We start from the raw sequence: 18078 nt of genomic DNA on the forward strand, positions 1-18078 counted from the left end.
AATTCAATTTACCAATTGTGTAAGGAAACATTTAAGATCCTCTGCTGCTTCTAACATTCACTTTGGGAGGTCATCGTACCTGTTTGTATCGCTGATTTCACTGCACAGGAGTTGTCTCTACGGTACTTGAGTGAAGGAATTAATGATTTGGTTGTATTGATATACATTTTGTTTGAATTTTTTTTACAAAAAATGCAAACAGATGGAACTTTGAAACGTGCGTAAGGCGCCTAGGCCCATTTCAGTCTAATAGAGCATATACTTGCAGGAATGATTTGACCCCCACCTGGGCTATCAGTAACCCTGTTACTCTGAAAAAGTCCTATTAACACAATAAAATGTAAACAGTAGACAGGCTTACTGTAAGCACACAAACAGCAGTCAAGACACAAAATGATATTTCTTTCTGCAAACAGATTTAATTTACAAAGAGTCAGTGACAGTTTTACAGTGCACATGACACATAATCACTACTGAAGGCTTGCAAAATCCTGACGAAAATGATCAACAACAGTGCAGAAAATTACACTTAAGACAGCTTTAATAGGAAGAAATCAATGTTACATTTATAAACATATACTAGTACATGTCACACTGCGCCTTATGGCACAATTGTGTCAGCGGAATCTGTATGTGAGTGTTGGACCCTCTTAATGTGCAGAATATATTGACCTGATTACTGAGACAACACCATATGGATCCTCTGGCCAAGAAACTCAAAAGACCTCTGAGGCCTAATCCCTGCTGGCTGCATTGGTTGGTCTGGAACCACGTTTAAAACGTAGATAGATTTTTTTCACAACAGGTTAAGAGTGTCAGATTGTCCTTGCATAACGGTGGTCCTCCATTAAGTGTTTAAAATGTTTTGAGTGAGAACGGGCAGTGTGATCCATAATCCTGAGGGAGTCTGTGAAAGAAGCTATGGTTTGATTTAAACTGTTACTGAGCTGCTTGTAACGAAAAACACTGAAACGCCTCAATATGATACAAGAAAAAAAACAACCATAAGTATAAGTTTTGTGGCATTGTTTACATGTAATATTGAGAAGTACAATTTTGATATATTTATCTGCGCAGAATAATGAAAATCATGCAGTGTGATATTACAATAAATGCTTCTTATTGCTGTTGTTTGGTTAATGACAAATATGTACAAAGCTCTGTACATTTAGTGAATTAAGTTCATCTTGTCTGACCGAGACTGTTGGTCCTCCACTCTCGTTTATTACAACTCTGTTACATCCCTGTAATGTATTCACCTGTGTATACACAGTATGTAATATCATCATCCAGTTAGTTTTCAAAGTTTTGAATTAAATAAGCTCCTCCTGCATCTTTTTTAAGGTCCAAACATGTTTTACATAACTACTGGGCACCAGATGGCTGCCAGCTAGTCAGGACGCATGGTTGGCCGTGCCATGTTTACCCCCTCCCCTCTCTGTGCAACAACCCTAGAGGACTATCAGTTGCCTCAACATTTGCCATGTCCAACTGGCAGAAAAGAAAAGTGTTTTCTACAATGAGCACAAGCTCAATACCACTCAAATTGACGAAAACATCTCAAAGTTTAATGTGCAATCTTTGAACTAGTAATGCACCATATTGCTGTCGACGTCTTTCTGAGCAAGAGAAGTTCAAGCAAGACTTTGCTAAACTATATTCAGAATCCATTTAAATGTGGCAGTGTCTAATTTGTTTTCTCTGGTGTGCATTTCCTGAGCAAGGTGAAAGAGTTGAGTCCAGTTAAACCTGATTTTCCAAGCCTTTCGGAAAAACAAAAGGGAGCATAGGACTGTTTAGTGGCAGTGCATTCAGTAACAGCTGTTTGTAGATGCAATTATAAAAACTGTAACCATGTAATTTAACACTTGGTGTTGCTATTCATAGATGCAAAGAAGTGAGATATGTGAGAGTTATGACCTGTAGCGAAGCAGTGAAAAAGTCTGTCGATGGTTTTGTAAAAATCTGCATCGATGGTGACATTCTGAGAAAGATGTACCGTCTTTTAAGTCAACCATAAAATCCAGTCATACATGCACACGTGTGATTTAACTTGAATAATAAAAAACTTGCAGCATAAATTCAGAAAAAAACTCATTCTCAGACAAGTTGCAGTGCATACTCACACACTCGTAGCAAAATGAGGTCTAGGTTTTCAGATTGTCAGACAAAATTTTGCCCTGATAATCTCTCAGTTGCAGGAGGAACATGTGGTGGATGTAAAGTTTACAAGTTCATTTTTGGAAAATAACGGTACCCAAACCCCTCATTCATCCATCCATTCATTCCCTTCCATCACAGCCAAACCCCCCCAGCACCTGTCGCACACTCAATCTGGCATCATTGGCAGTCTTTTGGCTCAAGATTCACTATTAGACCCACACAGCTGTGTTGTAGTCAAACAGAGGCTGCATTTTCTGCAGGCCAGTCTCTGGCTGTCTCCTGTCTAAATAAATCCCTGTGAATGGTTGCTGGTGGAACTGGGGGAAGGGCTGATGGTGGTGGATCCTGTCTGCCTCAGCTAGATGCAGACATGGCCTGCCTTTTCCCTGTTGTCCATTCGCCCAGAAGGGCAGGTAAAAGCTGCTTTTTGAACTTTTAGGAGCCACTTTCTTTGGCCTTTTAAAGAGGTCACCCTCTGGCAACTCAGGACCCATCCAGCCAGGCCTCTCCTTGAGCAGCTTGTCTCTGTCTGGCCGAACGCTGCGAAGGAATTTCTTGAAGATGTTTGTGGTGAGTGAGAACTTCCTGCAGATCTCCTGTGAGCGGCTAAGGCGGAGAGGATGCGCTGGGGTGTCAGGTCTGTCCGCTCCACCTTCTGCTGTCCTCTCGTCTCGTCTTCTCGTCTCGTCTTCCTCTCCTTCCTCCCGCTCCACCTCAGGCAGGTCCAGCCAGTTACCCACAAGGTCTGCGAATACATTGTCGCCCAGAACTAAGGGCTGGCGGTTGCGGCTGCGGCTCATGAGTGAAGATGTCCAGTCGGTGGCATCATCTATGCTGTCCTGAGAGTAGTCACTATCCAAGGAAGGACCCTCTCTGGAGAGGCTGTATAGGATCCCAGGCAGGTCAACTGCCTGTGCACGATGAGGAGCTTGCGACTTAGGGTAAGGTTCTGGTGGAGGGTTTCCCACCATTGGTCCATAGAAGTCGACTTGAGGAGCAGCGTATCCTGACCACCTTCTGGGTATCGACTCCAGGTCATTTTCACTTCTTGCACCCCTTCTACTTCTTCCACTTGTACTTGTTTCACTCTCACTCTCACTCTCACTCTCAGTCTCTATACTTGATGCTGAGGATGATGAGGTTCCCATGCTGCTTCTGTTTTGAGATGAAGTATGACCATCTCTACTGAAGGAGTTTCTGCTATCCATGGATGGCCTTTGGCTTGGCATTGGACTTGGACTGGACTCGTCTGGCATAGTTTGTCTCAAGCAGGATCCATGATCCTCTCTTGAGGCTGAAGTTTCTGGGGCTGTTGGGTGAAGGGGAGCTGTTACAGCAGGATGTGGAATTCCTCTGTTAATGGGCCTCCCTGAAATATCAAGGCTTTCTAGTGCTGTCTGGACCTGAAGGAGCTTCAATTCCTGGAGGGCTCCCATCATTGAATTCATCTGAGCGTGGAGGCCATCTCCAGCTTCTTTCATAGACAACTGCAAAGAGACAGAAAGCAATAAGGTGATAAAGATTTGAGACAAAAACTGTAAACGTCCAGTTAAGTGAAGCTTTACACATGGTAAATCACTTAACAAGTGCGGAATACATCTCATCCAATAAAGATTGATTTTCTGACTGACCCCTCTTACATTCATCATTAATAAGCAACAAAAATCTAACTGAACCATTAAAGGACATTATCAGAGGGATGAGATACATTAAGGGCCATGTCATTGTAAGCATGGTAGGCCTCTGTCTCTCGCTGCTGGTTAAACACATTCACACTATGCACCTCGTTTAATTGTTTGGTCATGTGACCTAGTTTTGGATGACAGACCAGTGTCCCATATGGCCAGTGTGTGAGGGGATCCAACCAGTGACAGCTGTAAAACAGACAAGCTTTTTTTTCTTTTTTTTCCTCACTCTTCCACTGTTTCTGCCACCATTTTTTTCTTTTTGTCTCCTTCTCTTTTGTTTTATCATATTTGCTTTCTACATTGAGCTCTTATGCAGCAGTAATACTACACTCTGCTTTCATCCTCTTATTTCCTTCTGTTCCCATCTCTTTAAGAGCCCTTGTCATGTGACTTGGACCAACCGTCTTCTCCAAAAGGCAGATGGAGAGCCCAAAGGCAGCATACTGACCTGTGTCTTAACATGCAGGCCTGAGTCATTGAGTCACTGTGTGCTGAGTTGCACATTTTTCCCCAACTTTGAAACGCTCTTTAACTGTGGTTACAACAGGTTTATCTGCTATTTAAGGATATGCACGCATTAGCAAAGGTTGCAACTCACTGATAAGTTACCCTGCTGGAGGCCCTCCCCCGTTTTTAAAATAACAAAACATCTGTGGGAACACAGAAGAAAGCATGCAAGGAATTGTGAATACGTGCCAAAGTCTGTGGAAATATCGGTGAGAAACTTGTAGAGCACAACTACAATTTGCCCCCCAATAAACCAAATTGTTGGTCAGGAACAACAAATTTAACTAAAGAAAATAACTAATAACTTTCGACTGGACATAGAGTATTTTTACTGAAATAAAAGAGGGTGCTGGTTGATATCTATTCTTTCAGTTTAAAAAAAAAAAAAACACACCTTACCTCACAAAGCAGCAGGTATAGAACTCCCTGTCTGTGGCTCTGTTGTTGTTAGTCTACACTTCTATCAGCCTGTCACTGTCTCTCGCCTTTCAAATGTATTAGTCTGACTGCCCCTATATTTACCCCTCTCCTATGGAGGGACACACTGCAGGGCATCACAACCAATCAGCATTGCCCATCTAGACTTTAATCCCAATCAGAGGGAGGGGATGGTGGGGGTATGGTCACTCAGGCAGAAATGGACTGACTGTGAGAAGGGGGTAAGAGAGACAGCGAGTGAGAGGGGTGGTGAAAGTCAGCCGGATGAGCAGGGATGGATACCTCGCCATATGTTTGGATGTCGAAGAGAAAACTGTTGATGGATTCAATTATGGATGACACCATAAGAACAGAGGAGGGGGGTGTGGGTGCAACAACACCAGGTTGTGATACATAATCTTGGGGGAACAGTGATTGTGTTTCCCACCCGGGGGTGGGAAAAGTTGCTGCATAGGACAACTGACAGAGTAATTACAAACAAAGAGATGTAGAAACACAGTGAGAGGAGGGATTATTGCTACACAGTGTAGATTTACTGGGAAAACTGGCAAATGTAAAATGATAATAAACCTTCTCGGACAACATCAAATTAAAGACAATGGCCATGAGTGAATGTTCAAATATCTAAAATAGATAATTTATCCCGACTACAGACCCCAACATATCTTTGACTTTTAATGACATCTTAAGCAAGATATTGACGTTTTATTTAGGATAGCAGCATTGCTTTAGGGATTGCATCAACTCAACAACAGATTGTCGTAAAAAGTTGTGCAAATATCCAGCTCGCTCTTCGACTCACATCGTTTCACACCAGAGAGTCAGGACAAGGGTTTTGCTACACTGTGAATCAAAACTTAATCTGTATTTGTGTAAGAAAAAGAGTAAGTATTGAGTCTTTGTTGTAGAGCTGCAGTGTTTTGTGCTAAGGACCAATGTAGCTATTTTATATTCTGTCATGAGATGTTTTGGCATATCAGCATCATTTACCATAATCTATGAGGACAATGTCTTATTTGGTTAACACTGCTGGTTCATAGAATTTTCCAAAAATTATTTAACACTTTTTATTTCACAAATTGTTCTTTTACAACAAGGATACTTTTCAAAATGATTAGCCACAAGTGATGTTACAGGTTTTCTTTTACTGATTATTTTTCTCACAACATCACTAAACCTTCAATCCAAGGGAATTGTTATAAAAAAGCAACACAAGGAAAATAAAGCAAAAAAAAAAAAAAAATTCAATTGTCGATTAATTTTTATTTCAAATGATTTCATGTAAAGCACACTCAAAGGTCCTTCTACTTTAACCTTATCATCATATTTACACAGTGTAAAAACGGCTTCAGCACTTTCCCCTTTCTCTGACATATGGCTGAGTGAGTGCTTGGACAACCTCTAAGATCAGATAATAAGCATATCAGTGCACATGCTTGGAACAAAAGCCTCAGAGCCTCCCGCTGGCTCTCTAAATTAGGCAGTGAAGGTAAGTATAATTAGCACAATCAGGTTGTCTCTTGTCTCACTGCCTTCCACATATGGCTGACTTCATTAGCTGCAACTGTCTGTGTCCTGGGAGAGGCTGTGAAACAGTATATAATCATGGCTTACTTTCATCCACATCAAAGGTCAAAAAGACAGACAACAAATAAGACACAAAGAGTTCTGTTTTGCTGGATCCTCGGAGGCAGAACTGAGGCTTTGGTAAACTTCATTTAGAGATGAGCTAAGGGATTACTGCACTTAGCTGGAGGTGAAATCTGCACCACTTCAGTGTATTAAATTTGTTTTGGAAATATCATCTCCTAAGCAGACTTTTCTCATACAGTCCGCACCTGTTTGCACACGCAAACCGAAACTGCTGTTCTTTAAATCTCACATGTAACTTTAGCATTACACAGAAAACACAGACACTCCCCACAGTTATTATGAAACACATTATTATTTCCCGACATTTCTATTCTCAGGCAATATCAATAATTCATTTTGCACTCTGGGGAACAAAAAGAGAAATAGTAAACTCTATTATTCCACTGTTACCTATGCCAACTATCTCCAGGCTCTCCTCCGCTGCCATTTCAAGGGTGAACTTTGAATCCCTAATATGTTGGGCTTTTCAACCTGCATTCTGTTATTTACTCAGGAGGCTAAAGGGTACTTGAAAATAATATCCTGAAGCAGTTTCTAGTTTATACATAGATGTTGCGGAAATCCTACAAAGCCTCATGTTTACATTGTGTGAGTCAGCCGAGGGCCTCATTAAGACAAAGACACAAAGGACGAAGACCTGACAGGACCTCCACCAACACCTTAAGGTCCTTAAGTAGAAAAAAATAGACATGACGAACAATGACTGTCTAATGTAATTAAATAAAAGAACTGGGATGAAATTGGGCCTGCAGGGAATTGCCATCCCACTCAGCATCATTATGAGTCTTGTGGAGTTTAGTCAAATCTCCATTTTGAACTTAAGCCTCCAAGTATTTCTGCCATTTAATCCATCAAGTGTGTATTTCTATGAAAACGTTCATTTAAAAAAAAGCCAGCCTAGTCAGAATTCACTGTGAACATGAAATACAAACCGGGACTGCCGAGTCCCCACCCCTTCCTTCGTCCTTAGCTTTTCTTCTGGCTGGAGTGAAGCCAGCCAACCAAACATAATTGCCAATCAAGTGCTGAATGCTTCAGAGTTCAAGAACAAAGAGTGGTAAATTCAAATTAATGCTGAATGGCTTATTAAAGCTTATGAAAAACTTTGACATTTTCATTTAAGAAAAATGTGACTGGTGGTTCTGTTTTTTTTAATGCCTCATGTCAAATAGAATCTACTGTGCAGATGCATCAAGACACCATTTATTATAAATCAAAGTGAATTAAAAACCACAAAATATAAATAAATCAATGCTCATCCTCTGCAATCTGTTGAGATTCTTAGCCTCCATCCTGGCGTTGATGTTACCCCTGTCAGTGATAGAGGGGAAACAAATTCACTGTGCCAAATCATTGAGCTCATACACACACATGTCCAGACTTGCCTTGCTTGAATGAAGCTTGTGCCTTTTTCAAGTTGTGTGGTTGTATGCTGCATTTACTGACATACATTAAGTGTATTATTAAGTGAAAAAGTAGATACACAAACAAGAAATCAAAATAGCTCCTTTTTTTTTACTTTAAAATTCAGGCTATTCACTGTTGCTGTTTATTTGTTGTTGGCTGTAGGGGGAGGGAACAGTGAGGCCAAGGTTATCAGACCCAAAAGGTCTTCCTGTTTGGAAGGAGCTGACCAGCAGCAGATATAGTGGGCGTTCCACCCTCCCTGCACCTCCATCCCTAATTAAAAATGAATGGTGGGGCTGTGTGGGTCAAGGACAGGAATGGAGTCTCTGTCCAGGGGACACAGAGTAGGTCTCTGTGGCTGAACGGTTATGGACGGCCCTGAGGTTGCGATCAAGAGAGAAGTTCGAGCTGAGCAACATTCACCAAGGGAAATGAATTACTGTGCGAATGCAATGAATGCCTCTTTGGTGAGGAAAGGTTATATGGTAACTCTGTCTGGTCCTGATGCCCTGGGGGTCTTGCTCAGGAGAGGGGCAAGCATGAAACATGCTAACTAAATGAATATGGGACACGAATGCTTCTTGTATGAATCATGGCAAATTAGTTCAGGAGAGTATATATAGCTTTTTATTTATTTATTTTTTAATCAAGAGTTGTTACTTTCAGACAACACTATTGTTTTTATTGATACTGCAGAGATGCCAATTATATTTAGTGATTTTTCTTTGATATATCCAGTGTCAACACTTTTAACATGTCCTTTGGCTACATGGTTTAGGGATACATTTGTGTTGTGGCAGTTAAAACTTCCTTGAGGGCACAATTAAGGTCCTCACAGGAGCATTCCTCTCATCTCCTTTGCATTCTAATTTTTTCCTTTGCATGTTAGTCATTGGTGGAGGAGAAACTAGGGTGGCAGCTAAAAATGTAAAAGAGCAATAGTTTGGTTTCTCAGTTTGAAGATACTGTCAGAAAAATGATAAAAAGCTCATTCTAATATAACAAAAACACAATGAGTCTTATTTTGACATGATTCAGCACTAATGAAAACTCTGCCATAGATAGATGTGGTTTTAATTTTATGTCAATAGATCATGAATGGTGTGGACTGTTCCTTTCAGTGTAACTCCAGGTGACTGAATTTTGTGGGAGTTTCTTTCTAATGAAGACCAACATCTGTTCTGTTACCTGTCCGGACTAAGTGAAACACTGAAAAAAGATAATCCTGATGCATCTTAAAACATACAGCTGTTCATTCTGTTCATGTCCATCATGGGTGGAAGCAGAACTATTTAAAAAGATGGGCAAGCAACCAAAAACTGTCTCCAAGACCAAAGGGTAAATGAGAAAAAGGGTGAATTACCACTTTAAAATGAATCAGTTTAGACCAAATCTATCACTGCATCTCGGTCCTGCAGTCCAGTAAAGACTTCCTGACGGCCTTTTCAGAGACAGGGAGGTGGTTTAATGACTGGTTTCCTGTTAGAGCTAATTTACGCCATCACAAATGATGGTGCTGCTGTGGCAAAGGATGATTAGGATCCATATCATCCTCTTTTGCAGATGATATGTGGAGACAGCCTGGGACTTGATTTGTTGTCTTCCTGGCATCAAATCTTCACTGAAAGCAACGGTATTTACATAGATGGTGCAGCAGATGACGTCAGTGCCTTGTGTGTGGGCTGTGAAAGTGCTCGTCCAACTCTCCAGCCCCCTCTCACATCAAAAGGATGGTAAGATCACACAAACAGTTCCTGAGGAAAATTAACATTACTGTTGTGACAAACAACTTGACTGTGCAGCTTTCTAAGCCATTTTTAAAGTAATTTTGGTGTTTTACTGGAAGTGAATGGGCCAGCACTTACTATCAAATTTAAAGCAATTTGAAATGTCCACTAAATAAACTACATAAACTCAATATTTTTATGATTTATAATTGTAACATGAAGTGAATGAAATCACTATAAGTAATGACAACTGTAACGTCAAAAAAAATCTAAATCTGGTGTTTCCTTCTGCTTTATGTTGCATTTCAGCATCTTTTAGCTCATTACTTTGGCCAGTTACTCAATTTTACTGTTTTAGTTCTTCCTATTCTCATTGATTTTTTTTTTCTTTTTTCAGTACTTGCTGGCAACTGTTTCCAAGACTTTTAAAGCTTGCATAAACCTAAAGTATCAAACAGCAAACAGAGCTATTGACTGCAGACAGAGAAGCAGCAGCTATATTCTTTCAGGAGAAAACAAAGATCAAAGCAGAGCTAAACAGGGAGTCAATATTAGACATGAGGGACATTTTTATGTAGATATCAGACATACAAGTCAATTAAGTTCCAATGTTACTCCATGTCTGATGTTTATGTTTATGGCTTGCTCAGTTGCACCAGATAGTTGATTGATTAAATCAATTATCAGCAAATCCTGCAACTGAATCGGTCACAGAAAGTGGTTTGTCCACACCTCTTAATATCGTTCACAATGGAGTCCTGTAAAGTACCGCCTCTAAAAGCCGATAGAGGGGATATACTACTCATATAAGCATTTTCAAATCAGAGCAGACGTTATTTTCAAGTCTTTTACTTAAGTAGCAACAGAGTCCTCATAAGGTGGACTGAGCAGTTAAGCATTGCACTTTCAACCATAGGCTTCTGTCTGTTGTCAGATGGGGACATGCATTCCTTCAATAATAAAACAACATTTTACTAAAACACTTTTCCCACTCCATAGTTAGGTTTAGGTAATGATATTAATTGGTTAGGGTTAGAAAAAGATCCCAGTCATGTCTAAAATACATTCTTTTTACAATGTGACTGTCACCCTCATGGATGCCATTTTTCTGGTCGCCTACATGTAAGTATAACATGTTATGATGAATTGTTATCACTTTCTGGTTGGCTTACAAAAAATAACATAAATTGGGTAGGGTTAGAAAACAATAATGGCTAGGGCTAAAAATAAAAATGTGCAATTTCTCTCACAGCCACTAGAGGCCGAACATTCTTTTAATGGAATTTTTGGCCATATCTGCCTGCACAAACAAATGCTGCATCTGCATGTTTTGGGGGGGAAGGACGGTCTCTCAATTATAATTGCTATACACATCATGACACCTCTTCTATTTCAGTCACAGAACAATCGCATAAGCTATTATTTCTGGCCATAGACAAGGCAATGATTTAAGTGAAAATGTAATGTGCACAAAGGATAGTGACTTACATCTCAGAACCCACAAGAAACAACCAACATATTTCTTTTCCAGTGATACGAAACAGCGGAGTTGAGGGATGGGTCTTGATCTGACAACATGTGTGGTCACAGTTTTAGCATAATCAACCTCTCATCTGTGTCGAGGCAGAATCTCTAAATAAATCTAACATCTTGGATATCGCGATTCCATTCTGTGAACCATGAAAAAGCAGGTTATGTGCGCTTGCCCATTATGACAAACAGGCATTGTTACAGGTTTGTGGCTCCATCTCAAACACAATGATCACTCACGTAAACCCCACAGCTGCCACTAAGAGTTGGGCCAATTTTAGCTAAGGGAAGGAAGGGACGTTTGGAGAACAGAAGCCACGAGGGAGGAACAAAACAAACAAACTTATAGCTAAACCACTGCCCTGCTTTGTGTACTGTTTTCTGATCCAGCGCCTGCAAGGTGACAAAGAAAGTGGACCTTTCCAGAAGGCTTCACAGGTTTGACACTTGTGTGTAATTCTCTTAGATTTCATGACTTCATAGCTTGTTGGCTTTGGCACTGAATTCCAAAATGACAGTTGGGATTGAAATTCCCCTCAGGTATAAAGAGAATAAAGGGGCACTATGGATGTGAAGTCAGCCTCAGCTGTGCTGTTATGAAAAGCTCTGATGTGTGTTTTAGTGTTTGAAATGACTAAAACAGGTGGGAACCTCACACTTAGACAACATGAGTCAAAGGCATGTCGGTGTTTGTATTTTCAATTCAAAGTAGGCAGGAACTGTCTAATGCTTTCTTTTTCATGACTCTTTGTCTGTCTACTGCACGAATCATGAGTCATGCATGAGTTAAAAATATGTCATTGCCATCACATCCTCAAGATTTCTATGGAGCCTCGTTAATAAAACAAATTGATGTTGACAGATTGTTTTTCAGTAAAGGACACAAGTAGAAAGATGAAAAATTATGACACATTCCCGTCTAGTCAACCATTCTGTAAGTTGTAAGTTTTTGGTATGTTGGACAAGATCAGCAGGGCAGACAGTCTCAGAACTTGTCAGGTCAAAGGTAGAACGTTAGAGCTGATTTTGACCTATCTCTGCCCTGACAGCTTCAACCTCTGACAGTGTTAACACCTTTGTACAACACTCATCTTCTTTTAGCGCTGAAATGACTACAGGTCGTGAGTTTCAGTGCCTGAAGTGTTCACAGCTGTGATTTACGTGACTTTAACGCAGACTTTGAATGCCACACTCACATTTTTACACCACTACAGACACTGCAAACTGAACTATGTAGACTTTCTGCTTTGGCAGTGAGTTATAGTCAGTAGTATCAGTTTAGATAAACTTGAAGTTGCAAAGAATTATACGAGTGGTGCTGTAAGTTTCAACACCTTCTGTACAGATTAAGCACAGTTTACAACTTTGCCAACATTTTTCTGTGGGTAGTATATGTATATACGTATATGTATATGGATATGTATATCTATATGTGGTAGTAATTTGCATTTCTTTACTCCTGCTTTTGACTAATTACAATAACCTTCATGCAGAATGACAGTGGACATTTAAAGCTTAATCTGGTTTTAGACTTCAAACAACTGGCTTTGGTCCTCACGGACAGCCCTTTTAGCAGTTGTTCTTAATAATGAAGACTTCATCTTTATCTGTGAAGATGGAAAGCAGAGGAATGAAGAATCATGATGACAAAAAGGCTAACTTAGTTGTAAAATTAACTCTGCGTTGAGATTATTACAGCAGCTTCTGTGAGCAATGGACATGATGTTGATGTGGATACAGTACACCACTCACTGCTAATTATTTTTAAAAACATAAACCCCCCCTCCCAGCAGTAAACACAGTCAGTGCTATTTAGTCTGGTTAACATACTATTTGCTGAAATTGTGCAATCACCCCACTGTGTCAAGTCTACATTTATTTCTGTCAAAGTCACAGTTTATGGTGCTATGCAGTGCAGTCAAATGAAGCTGCAATACAACACTGTCACTCTGACAGAAGTTTATCATTGTATGATCCTCTGTGAGATGGATCACACGGCTCAAACATTTCTAAGTGAATTTAATTTTTCAATGAAGAAAACATCAGAAAGCATGTTTTTGAAATAGTTTGCTGTGGTTTCAGATTATAGGATCCTTTGAAACAACATCACAGTGACTCTGAAGAGCTACTTAACTCGGTGTGGCAGCTGTAAGTGGGATGTTAGAAGTTTTGTGATCTCTGTGTTGATGAGTTTATTCCTATGCTGTGAGCACTGGATGAAAGTCAGACACAGTCGAGAGAAAACTGACAACCTTGGCAGAGGCACCTCTTATTTTCTGAACAGATTGCATCCCACATGGCTCCATATAGGAGGGAGACCGCCTCAGCTTTTTAACGGACATCTGCTCTCTGTTCTCCTGATTGATCCTCGACATGGCTTGACACTTTATCCATAATGTTACCAAACTGAGATGTGGCAGCTACTGTATAACACAACATGTCTATTTGGCATCAGTGTCTACTCTCCTGAAATTTCCAGTGCCACTTCATGGACATGTCGCTAATTTGGAGCAACCAATCAAGAAGTCACCGAGCAGATTATGCTGGAAAACAAGCAGTCATGCAAGGCCTTTCTGTGGGCCAGTGGCTGGACAGAGATGGGAAAAAAACTATATGCTTTGAAGATGATTCCAAATGAATCCTGTGCCAGTTAAGGCTCCAGCAGATCTGGCTGTACAGCGTGCCACTGCCAGATGATTTTGCACAGCAGGGTCCAGCTTACAGATTTCCTTTTTATATTTCAAAGAAAATAAAAGAGTTGGCTCTGAATTAGTGAACATCAAACCTATTTGAACACCTAAGGACTGATGTTGACATATTAAGTATGAAGTCTAACAAATTTATTTAGGGCATGAAAATGTGATGAAACTCAACGTGACTGTCAATTTCACTCACTCCCCTGCAGACCAAGAGCCCGCAGCAGTCTGTTGCAAGACCAGAGCACATTTATGTTCTGCACGTGAGAATAGTGTGAACAAACTTACAAATCTGTGCAGGGAGAGAGGACTATTGCTGACAGGAGAGGGGAAATAAAAGCTATGTTGAGCCCATTAAGCTTAAAACATCTGTCCCAGATGCGTGGACCGAGATAAGAGATGTGTACGCATCTGATGCGCTCACGGCTTTAAACCCACACACACTAATACGATTTAAAAAGATACACTTGCACCCCCAGCTGAAAACAAAAAGCAGTAATATGGGAGTTTGAAATGTAGAAGTGAGTTAATGCACAGTCTGCATTGAAGCCACATATTTGAGGTTAAACAGTATTGTTATGACAATGAATTCCCTCTGACGCGGAAAAAACAGAAAGAAAACCCTGTAAATGATTGATTTGTGCATTATTAAAGTAAAGCAACATCCTTTCATGCTTGCCTGCGATAAGAAAATTATCTATCCCGGAACCTACCAGCTCTTGCTTCAGCCGTCTCAGACACGCGTCCATGTTTCTGGATTCAGGCTTGGGGAGCTGCTGATCCATCATAAAAAAAAAATCTCTAATAGAAGAATATCAGATAAAATGCTTCGCAGGTTGCCGCTCGAGCATGACTGTTAACGCTTTCTCCTGGGCTGGAGAATAGAAAACACCAAAAGCACAAAACAATGTACAAATAAAGATGTGCAAATCCTGCTGAGGAATGCACGCGCTGCTCGTAGTGACGCGAAACCTCCTGATGACGAAAATGTGTTTACTCCAAAAAATGATAATGAGGTCCTTTTTGTGGCTGCATTTGTCCGTGCCTCCTCCTCAGCGGCCGCTGCTTGGCTGCTGTCAGACTGAATGTGCATGTGTGTGCTACTCCTGTTCCTTTTCCTCCTCCTCCTCCTCTGTTATTTTACCATTCAGGACAAGCGCTTACGTTTCCCATTCAATTTCCTCCAATGAGTGAGCCTCTCAGGGAAGACCGAATCTCATTCAAACCAGAATAAATCCATCATTTATTACGGGCGAGCAGATTTGTCCATAGCGGCTTATAATGATTTCTGTGAGCTATAGAGAGGAAGGCTAAAACATCTGGAAACTTAAATGAGACTGGGCTTTTTAAACAAGATTAAATATTTCTATCTTATAACACATGCAAACTGATTTTGTTGCAACTATTGCAGGAGGAAGTTAAAGGAGGATGTCTCCAGAAGAAGTGTGTCATGAAAGGAGCTAAAGGGACAGTTTCCTGGCCACCTTGTCTGCAGGCCGAGAGGAAACACCTGAGCCAGGAGCTTTTCGGAAGTGACTCTTGTGTGACATTCTATTGGCATATGGGGAAGGAAGCATTGTATATGCTAAACTGCCAATCTGGAAGTTGTTTACCCTCCCTACAATATAGAAGGTTGCACAACCAGCATGTAAATCCTTTTCTGCATCTCAAAGAATGCCAAGGAAACTGTACACATCAGCTTTACCATGAAATTATTGTGCTGCAGAATTGGAAACAAAGGAATGTATTTAGATAACTAAAGCAGCCACAGTGTTTAGACTCAAATATCATATTCTGATTTCTGTGGGGCCCTGGCATTACATGAATGCGCAGACAGGGCCAACTTGGTGCCGGCCGGTGCAAAGTCATGAACAACAGTTCAGATTACTTGTTTTGGTTAATTATATAAACCTTTCCATATTGGATCCATTATGTTTACAGTTTCATTCAAAGTTCTGTTGTTCCTTATAGTTTATTAAAAACAATATAATTTAAAACTTAATAATGTAGACAGAAATGAAAGTAGTACCTTTAGCTGGCAGCTTTGAGCCCTCTGACCTGCTTTTTGTCATCTGGAAGTGTTCAAATCTGACCTGATGGTGGTGATGTGTCCCAGATGGACGGACGGATGTAAGGACCCAGAATCATGCAACACAACACGGAAAATGAATAAATCATCTGCATGCAACTCAGTTTCTGAAGGAGCAAAATATTTTTTACTTTCATACAGTTCATAAATAATTAACGTGTGGAAATGGGAATATTCTTCATCTGTGTATTTTTTGTTTCTGCAATTTAGACGACAACTTAAAACCTTTAGTTATTGCTATGGTTGTTTCAATTTATATTAACTCAGTCAGAACAGTTCATCAGATTAACCATTTGTATTTGTGACTCTGCTCAAGTGATGCTCTGGGACAAGGTTAGCATGCATGACACAGACTGTTTCTCCCAAGGAGACATCCTTAAATCTCTTAAATTTGAAAAACTCAAACTTAATTTGATACATAGTGATTGAGAAACATAGAAATTTGTCTTATTTAAGAAGCTGAACCAAAAAACCTAAAGGTTGTCATTAGTTTCTTGGCTATGGGCTGCTATACATGTGCAATCTTCTTTGACAGGCGCATGGTTGTTGCCTCTGTATTCATCAAAATCTGGTCAAATCACTCTTTCATTTTTTGAATTGCTTGTCTGAGTGAAACAGCTCATTAACATCAGAAATTCAGTCTGCAATCAATGCTTGAAGGCCCCAAAGCACCACAAATGAATGAAGCGTTGAACCAGTCCATTTGTGGGTGAGTGTGCTGTTCTTTATATCTCTATAAGTCAAGTGTAAGATGAAGGCATATGGGTCTATTTAACTTTTAACCAGCTGCTTTAAGATTCACATGATAGTTTTGTCCCAAATGTGACCCCGACCTGCAGCTGCTTCTTGTCCGTGAACCCACTTCCTCCCAGCTGTCAGCATGAGCACAACACTGGATAAGGAAGCGGCTCCTCATATCATTCAGCACTGAAGCAAAGACGGCACGAGAAGCAGCAGCAGCAACTGTTTAACTGTATCTTATAATTCTTAATGTGACTCAGTTAGAGTTCTGACTTATTAGATTTTCTGTTTGGAACAAAATTATTCAAGAAAAGACAAACCATGATAATCTCTGCTAGGAATTCACACTGCATGGTGTTTTTTTTCATCTTAGTTACCCTCCTACGCTCATACATTGTCTGTGTTTTGGTTGTAAACAGAAACTGTGACAGATCCCTCCTGCTTAGAAACTCAATAGAGGAGATTAAAAGCTAAAACCAAGAAGCTGAAATGTGTCACAGGTCAGATTTCTGTTTGGGTTGCTGTGAACTGACTTATCTTGGAAGTAAAGAAAGAAAGAAACAACCTGTATCATACTCAAATTTGTTGCTGATACATTTGAGAGTACCACCTACTCGAAGTTGTGTTTTTGGTTCATGTTTAAATGTGGAAAATGGACAACTTTTACTACTAACTATCATGCTTATGTCACAAACATGAGGACTGACAAATTGATCATGTTTATCATTTGCAGGAAGTGCTTGAACATTGCTTTTGTAAAACAGGATTTTCTTTGATGTTCAAAGCCCAGAATTACCACAGATATGGGTTAAAGTCAGTCCACATGAAATAGGGCAAAACTTCAACTTCAGTGCAAGTCAAACAGATTGACAGTTCATTTAACTTATGCATTAAGTTCATCAATAGCCTTACAGCGCATGTTCCAGGACCTTCTTGTGTCATGTCACATCTCTTCATTGGAGCAACAAGAATAATCAAATGAGATATCATTCATTCATACTTTACATTCAATAGAAGTGAGAGCAGAGTCATGCAGTTAGTGTATGTACTAATACAAATGGAATAATTGTTATATAATTAAAAAAAAAAACACTTTGGTGCTCTGAGCTGACAGATTTCTTAATACTACACTGTTGCATAACCTGTTACTGGTATTTTAAAAAAAAGGACTATCAAAAGATTAGATAGATTAATTTTTTTAGATTAAGATAGATTCATCTCGGAGGGGGTCTCGCCCGGGGAGTAATTCAATGTAGAACCGCCACTGCCTAATGCAATGGCCAGTACACTGTATATTCCTCATTAATCTTTGCCACCTGCAGTATAATTTGGCTTTAGTGTGCTGCCATCTAAAGGTTTGGATAAAAGTAAATTTTTTGAGCCCGAACTGTAATTTAAATGTTTTAAATCTGTCCATTGGGAATTGAGGAACATACATT

At 40.0% G+C, this 18078-nt stretch overlaps 1 protein-coding gene across 1 annotated transcript; it reads right to left on the reverse strand.

Moving 5' to 3' along the window:
* Nucleotides 1–397: 397 nt before the first annotated feature.
* On the reverse strand, nt 398–14936 carry inka2 (inka box actin regulator 2). The gene is made up of 2 exons (XM_075461500.1): nt 14523–14936; nt 398–3650 (listed from the first exon to the last, which is right to left on the reverse strand). Exons 1-2 carry the CDS (start codon nt 14595–14597, stop codon nt 2373–2375), a joined length of 1353 nt encoding a protein of 450 aa, XP_075317615.1. The 5' UTR covers nt 14598–14936; the 3' UTR covers nt 398–2372.
* Between the last annotated feature and the right edge of the window lie 3142 nt (nt 14937–18078).

This window comes from Odontesthes bonariensis, chromosome 3, assembly GCF_027942865.1.
Source record: "Odontesthes bonariensis isolate fOdoBon6 chromosome 3, fOdoBon6.hap1, whole genome shotgun sequence".
NCBI lineage: Eukaryota > Metazoa > Chordata > Actinopteri > Atheriniformes > Atherinopsidae > Odontesthes > Odontesthes bonariensis.

What these genes read in the sequence shown, in the direction of transcription:
- inka2 (XM_075461500.1), bottom strand. Translation starts at nt 14,597, where the DNA reads ATGATGGATCAGCAGCTCCCCAAGCCTGAATCCAGAAACATGGACGCG. An exon ending in GACGGCTGAAGCAAGAGCTG is followed by an intron (nt 3,651 to 14,522) that starts GTAGGTTCCGGG and finishes GTCTCTTTGCAG; the next exon opens with TTGTCTATGAAAGAAGCTGG.